Consider the following 8,193-nt stretch of genomic DNA (forward strand, 5'->3'; position numbering starts at 1 on the left):
GATATATTTTTGTCAAATTTTTATGGTATCTTCAAATATATATTTTATTCAAAAATAAAAACATCATCGATTTCTCAAAATCACATAAAGTCATATTATTAACATCGACTGAGATAAAGAATAAAATGAAATATTAAAATCACGATGTATCTCGCTGCATTGCTCGTGTACGCTTCTATATATATATATATATATATATATATATATATATATATATATCCAAATGTCCTTGACGCCAAAAATAAGATCAACATTACTGTAATTGTCATGACCACGTACCCCAACTCTGAATGTTTTTATACGTATCATTGTTATTTCGATCTTTACTTTCACTGGCATTTTCAATAGAACCAAGACTGTCCGTTGATTTACTTAGCCTACATTTGTGTTCGAACTCCGTCTTAAATAACATCACATTGAACCATCATCTTTTCATACAGTTTTATTGGTTATAAAATAATTAGGTTTAAAAGACCAAACAATGAAGCATCATATCTAAAAGTATTTTAGTAAGGTTATATGACTTTTTTGTATGTCTTACCAAAAAATTTAGGACACCTTTTAAAATAAAATGTTTTAGTAAGGGGTGTTTGAGATTGTTTATTTGAACCAACTTATATATTTTTTTTTTTACAAAATCACTTATAAACTTATTATAAGTTAGAATGATTTAACTTCTTCAAAAACTCCTTATTACCAGTTTGACACCGGTATAAGTTGTTTATCCAAACACTCAAAAATACTTATTACCGGTGTCACACCGGAATAAGTCAATAAGCTATTTTTATAAGCAATCCCAAACACCCCTGGATAATTTTGATGTCCTATAAAATGCAATTTTCTCGTAGTGCATGTTTAATTTTCGATTAAATATATCATACAAAATCGATTTCCACTCCCCAAGTTTATTAAATCATGGCTAAATTATACATTTTAAGAGAGACACACATAGAGAGAGAGAGGATCAAACTAAAAAAATATCAAAACAAGAAAACACGAGAATAACTAAAACACATATGATTCTACATTGAAATCACATTTGATCACGATCAAATCCCCATTTATTCTAAGTAATATCTTAACCCTTTGATCGAGGCAAGAATATACATGATGGTGCCACGTTAGAAAATCTTACAAGTTGTTTAGATATACGGGAACCAAAATGCGAAATGCCAAAAATGTTCAAATATTATCAACTTGTGGTTATAGATATTAAAGTAAGTGTATCAACCTGATGTCTAATCGAGTTGTAAAATTGTTAAACCGTAGGTATTGGGTTGATATTGAGTTACTATTATTTGAATCCAACGCAACCCAATGAACCCGATATCCTTTTATTTATTGGATTTAATATGATTGTTGAATTTTTATTAATATATAAATTAGACAATTACTCTATCATGTATGTTTTTCATATACACATATTTTCAATCTATTCATATCTCTATATAACTCATTCATATATATGTTCAGTAACTATGAACATATATATGTAAATTGAGAAAATTAACTGAATGTGATATACGTAAAAAATATAGATAAGTTGTATCAAATGGTTGATGATGAAAAAGAAATTATGTGTAGAGAAATAACATATTCAATGTTAGAAGAATATTTTAATATACCAAAGTATCAACCCGAACAACCCGACTAACCTGACCAACTTGTACGGGTTGGGTTGGGTTGCACTTTGGTTTGGGTTGGGTTGGGTTGGGTTAAGATTTTTCCAAACCGTAAGCATTGAGTTGGGTTGTTCAAATGTTTTCAACCCAATCAACCCAACATATGAGCACCCCTATACCAATGTCATAATATTCTAAACATGGAAACATTACAAAATCGTAAAATTAAGAAACCAGATAAAACGAGACATAATTTTTGACAGACAAACTAAATGAAGACGGAAACCTGGACAATTCCTGTACAAGACATATTCGCTTTGAGAAATCGTGATCAGGTTTTATGAGTTGTCCCTTTTTATTTTGGACAGCAAAAAGGCAATTTATTGAGAAAGGAAGAAGACTAGCGAGGAGCTAGTTACAAACAGAGTACACAGCATCAACCGGGTTACAAATCCATCTCTCCCAACTAAAAGACTTGCAAACCATCGCTCTACATCTAATCCACTCATACGTAATGAATTGGATGTTGCTACAAGCTTCCTTATCAGACTTGCACTTGCCCCTAAACGTCTTGTGATTCCTTTGAGTCCAGACGGTCCAAAAATAAGCTGCCATAATCACCTTGCCCACCTATCTTTTGCAACTATCTCCAATCGCGCATACCACCGACCACATGTCCCTAACCAAAGTCGCATTCGCCGGCCACCAATTCACCCAGGAAGCCATATGCGCGTTAATAACCTTTGCCGTGGAACAAGTCACGAAGACATGGTCCAAGTTCTCCACCGTATTTAGAATCTTATGCCACTTGGACCGAAAAGATTCACGAAATAAGAGTTATTTTAGGTATTATGATAAATATTAGTTACGAGATTTGAAGTAATCTTTCCCAATTATGGATGCCTAATCTCGTTAGGTCATTATCTATGATTCCTAGTTTTTAGACACACAAAAAAGCTAATAAGACGCTACGACCACTTACTTTAAAATGGTCATCATTGTGATTTATATTTATAGAACGAGCTTTTAATTAATTATAAAGTTTTCATTTTCGGTAGTTATTATGCAAGATTTATATGTTTACGACTTTTTCACCAAACATACCATAGTTAAGGATTAACGAAGTTTACAAACAAAACCGATTAACTAATCAAGTATTTGGTAATATGGTATAAGTTAAGGGACTAAATATTTGGTTTTCAAAAAGGTTGAGACGACTTTGTTTAATTACATGAAAAGTACTGGGTTTAATTCTGGAACTACCGGAAGCGTTGGTTGTTTAATGAGTTAAAAAATGTCACATCAATATTCACTTTAGTGTCTTTGGAGATGGGTTAATTTATTTAAGAACCGTTAGACTTTGACACCAAACTTTTTACTCAAATTAGTGGAAGAATCTTTGTGGTTGCTTTGTAATTATATATAGAGAGAAAGAAGGAAGGTGGGAGTGAGTTTCAAACGATAATGCTAATTATTTAGGAAAATAGGTAAAAGGGTATTTCATATTATCGTCAAAAAAATGAAAGTTGACGATTTCGAACCTGTATGATTTTGTACGTGAGTATATATATATATATATGGAGGATCAAACAAGAACGATATTTATTTAAAAGAACATGAAAAACGAGCAAGTCATATGTGATTTTACACTAATGTCACATACAAAATGACATGTGATTTAAACGACCTTGCCCTGTGACCTGAAGACATAGCCGCAAGTCATCTGGACACTTTTTTTTAACCATTAATGTAAAATCATATGTGATTTTACACGTGATTTGCATGTGATTTGCTCGTTTTAGTTTTTTTTAAATATGTATCGTTCTCGTTTGATATTGCCTCTCTCTCTCTTTCTATATATATATATATATATATATATATATATATATGTGTGTGTGTGTATGTGAGAGAGAGAGAGAGAGAGAGAGAGAGAATCATGTATGATTTTGTAAATTAACGACAATTTTCTTGTTTTCTTAAATAGGTTATGTATATGTACATGTATGTATGTATTAACTTCAATTCAAGTCTTCATAAAAGAAGTCTTATTCTTATATTTCAAATAATTATTACGAAGCTTTACAAACTGAATTATCCAAGTAAATTATACAAGCCAATGAGTCAAAAGGTGACTCGATCAATTTAATTTAATTTACTTCCTCCAAGATGGCAAAGTTGGTATACTTTGCTCATTTCTGAAGAAGTTATCAGGATCCACCATCGTCTTCACCTTCACCAGCCTCCTGAAATTGGTCTCTTTGAAGTACTTAACCCCATAAACAGTTCCTTCTAGAAACCTGTTCTTACCATTGTCAGTAACACCGATGTCCAAATCCCTGTAATTCAAGAAAGCTTCTCTCGGAGACTTTGACACAAATGGAGTCATGAATTCATGCAAAACCCTAGTCAGGTTTATGTACCGGTTTGCTGCATCCACCCCATCTTCGCTCCAATCCAATGCGTATTGAATCTTTGCAATGTTCCCAGCTCGATGCGGGAAGGGTTTAGCGAACTCGGAAATCTCACTCATTCGTCCACCATAAGGATTGAAAGTTAACCCTGGACGTTCTAACTCTATCATCTTCTTGAAGATGAGCCTTAATCCTTGTTTCGAAATTGGTCGTTTTACGTAATCGGACTTTCTTTTCAGGTGTGTGAGAGATCGTGGGATTCGGCTGAGTAGAGTTTCGTCTGGTGAACCAGGGGGGAAGCTGTAGTACCAAAGAACTGATTGGGTCCAGTTCATTTGTGTACAGTCTGAAATCTGTAACCCTAACTCTGGGAAGCTTTGGTCCATGAGACTTATTAGGGTTGTGGAGTTGCCAAGGAACAAGCTGGGAAATCGTGCACGTATTGTTTTCACACCATTTGTGTCGTTGACCACGTTGAAGATCATTCGGATGAAGAGATTGTTGTCTAATTTGTCGGCGACTTGTAGCCACCGGTGGGCGACGTCGGTGACATTTTGTTCCGATGTTCTCGTCACTTCAAATACAGTTACGGTTGCCGGAACTCGGACTATTTTTACTTTGTATGATATAACGACTCCGAAACTCACTCCTCCGCCACCGGTGATGGCCCAAAATAGATCTTCACCCATTGATTTTCGATCCAGAAGTTTTCCATTGACGTCAATGAGTTGAGCATCGATGATATTATCAACAGAAAGACCGTACTTTCTCATCATGTTACCGTATCCTCCACCGCTGAAATGGCCACCAACACCAACCGTAGGGCAAACTCCGGCAGGGAAGCCATGAGTGTTGCTTTTCTCGGCGATCCTGTAGTAAAGTTCTCCGAGGGTGGCACCTACTTGAACCCATGCAGTCTCTTCTTCAATGGAGACGTTGATCGACTGGAAGTTGAACAAGTCCAGGATAAAGAAAGGGTCATCAGCAACATACGATAGACCTTCGTAGTCATGGCCACCACTTCTAGTTTTCATCAATAACTTGTGCTTTTTAGCGCATTTGATGGAGGCCCGAACGTGAGAAAGGTCTAATGCAGTTACGATTAGCTCCGGTTTCGGGGTGGTGGATTCGTTGAACCGGAGGTTACGAATGTATGCTTGCAAGACAGTCGGAAAGGAGGAGTTGGCCGGAGAGTAGATTGCTCCGGCGATGGGAGTAGTAAGTTCATTTGAACTGAGTAGGCATTGGATGAAGTTCTGATGGGCATCATTTGAGGTTGCCAAAGAGTGGCCAAAGAGGAAGACAAAGATAAGTGCAAGAAGAGACATTGTTGTTATAGACATGAAATACATAATATGACATGTTAATATATATATACACATGAATTAAAATGATACTTGTCGTGATTTCATAAAAATATAATATAATATTTATTTTAGGTTATTTAGAAAAAGAAAAGGTTTATTATTGTTATTTTTGTCTTAGGGGGTGTTTGGGATTGCTTATAAAAATAACTTATTGATTTATTTCGGTGTGGTACCGGTAATAAACATTTTTGAGTGTTTGGATAAACAACTTATTCCGGTGCGAAACCGGTAATAAAGAGTTTTTGAAGAAGTTAAACCTTCTGACTTATAATAAGTTGATAAATGTTTTTATAGAAAATGATAAGTTGTTTCAAATAAGCAATTATAAAACATATTTTAAATTATAACATCTGATCAACTGTTTGATTGGTTTTTTATTAAGTTACGTATAGATGAAACTGCATGTATAGATTAACGTGCCTACGTGAGAAGGTTTTATTTGGGACGTCTTTTTTGCAGATGGAAGGAGCGTCCATGTTTTCAATTAGGAGGGACAGGTTTGAAAAAATTGGTTTTATGCATAAATATCCCACCTTAGAATCTGATAGTATAAACCATGTTTTATATTATTAAGTCACTACCAAACAATTATTCTAACTGGTCGAATAAGTTTTGACTTCTATTAAGCTCGTTAAGCTACTAACAAATAAGTCCTCAATAGACATGATCTTTAATAGTACATACAAAACCTTCATATACAGTAACGCAAGCAGAAAACTTATAAAAAAGTGTCTTTAAACAGAATTTATAAATCAGTCATAATATTTTTGGGTTGGAAAGTGACTTTTGTAATTTCTAGTACTATTCTTTTTGAATCTCTATCGTAAACACGTGTAAAAAAAAATTATTTCATGGATTGGCCTGTTTTACTATGATTAACCCCTACTAGTAAGAAGCATTTCATTTCCTGAATCTACATCCCGAAGTTTTCTATTTCATATTCCGGTTTACCAATTCGCACAGTATCCATATTCTAACCCTAATCCCTATCCAATCCAGAATATACACTACAACAAAATCGGGTTTATTTGACACTCTCAAATTCTAAGCGTCCTAATATACCTCTTTATAGAACCTAGTTTATAGGACCAAAAAAATAAAGTATCCTATCTAATGGTGTTGTATTAAGTTTATATGACGTTTTTTTGATGTCGTAATAAATTTTTTAAGACACTTTTAATATCTCATTATCAACTTTATAGAACAATATTTGAAAAAATGTTCTATAGAAACAAGTGTCCTATAAAAATTGAGTTTATAGGACAATTTCTCAAAAGTGTCTTATAAAGTTGCTCATGCGATACTTTGTATTAAAAATGCCCTTATAAACTTGTTAAGACGTCCAAAACCATTATATAAACTTATTACAACGCCTTTAGATAGGACGCTCTATATTTTGGTCATATATACTAAGTTCTATAAAGAGGTCTATTGAGACACTTAAAAATTGAGGGTGTTCTATAAACCTAATTTTATTGTAGTGATAGGCTTTATTTTGTCAACAATTAAATGTTATATTTATTTAAAAACAATAAAAATAAAAACTTTTTATATTTAAATTATAAAATAAACAATTAAATATTGAGTGATAATTGATTTAATAAATAAGTGAGATGTTTTAACAAGTATCATATACAAAAGTTTGACCATTGAAAGTATCAAATTAATACCATAGTTGACATTTCTTTGGTTATCAAATTGGATAATACTTTCCCATTTGTTGGATTTGTGACACCATATCCAAATACCCTTTCAAATTAATCAATACATCATGTGTTTCTCATAAACTACTTTCTAATGTTTATCCATGACTTTTTAAAGTCAAACTTTTTTTTATACGTCGGTATTCAACTAATTAAGTATGAACGAAATCATCAACTTAATAAGATCTGATATACATTTTGGATGGTAATATTTTAAAAATATTATCAAGTCTATATTGCTGACCAATAAGTTGCAAGTAAACTCCTCTTAACGTTTACACCAATTTGAATTCTTCACAGTTAAGCCACATTGGCTCAAATTGGTGGTTTTGCTTAGAACATTAAGGCATTATTAAACATAAATGCAATAAAACGTGGAATGCATGAAATTTTAAAACAATTGCAGTTATTGATATCAAAGTGTGAGGTTCAGTTATGCAATTCAAAATCAGAACGAGACTTGTCATTAGATGAAACTCCACGTACCAATTTGTTGGGACGTGACATTTCAAAATGTGACAACTTAACCATACCAATTTAATTGTCTAACATGACTTTAACTTGTGTAGTTGCTTTAAACCCCACCATAACCATTGCGATTAGATACTTTTAATGATGGATCAAAAACGAACGTATCCAAAAATGCCATTACTCTGAATCCTGATTCGTTTGAAAACAAGAAGATTGATACGTACTTTTTTTTCGCAGACAAACAGAATCAAGATTGGGTTATGATTGTTGTGTAATGCATGTTCTATTGAGAACCAACGAAGCTATTATTATATTTTTCTTATTTAGAATATTATGTGATTGATACTGCTAATATTATTCACGAACTAAGGGGCCGTTTACCAAACGCTTATACAGGTAAGCGCTTACCAAGTCACATTACCTTACCGAATCAATATGGCAAGGACCAAGAATCTTACCCAGTAAGAGTGAAGGTAAGGACTGAAAGTCTTACCCGGTAAGTGACGGCGATGACTATTACCACGGTTAGCACTTACCAGGTTAATTGTTGCATACATACCGTTTTGGTGGACTAAAATCTTACTGGTAAGTAATTGATAGTTCTGAATTTTGCCGGTAA

General features: G+C 33.4%; 1 protein-coding gene across 1 annotated transcript; it reads right to left on the minus strand.

Annotated features, from left to right (window-relative positions):
- Positions 1–3,652: 3,652 nt before the first annotated feature.
- On the minus strand, positions 3,653–5,361 carry LOC112501846 (berberine bridge enzyme-like 8). Its single transcript, XM_025105580.1, has one exon. It carries the CDS (start codon positions 5,359–5,361, stop codon positions 3,775–3,777), a length of 1,587 nt encoding a protein of 528 aa, XP_024961348.1. The 3' UTR covers positions 3,653–3,774.
- Positions 5,362–8,193: the final 2,832 nt, after the last annotated feature.

Source organism: Cynara cardunculus, unplaced genomic scaffold, assembly GCF_001531365.2.
Source record: "Cynara cardunculus var. scolymus isolate 2C unplaced genomic scaffold, CcrdV1 Un_Scaffold_634, whole genome shotgun sequence".
NCBI lineage: Eukaryota > Viridiplantae > Streptophyta > Magnoliopsida > Asterales > Asteraceae > Cynara > Cynara cardunculus.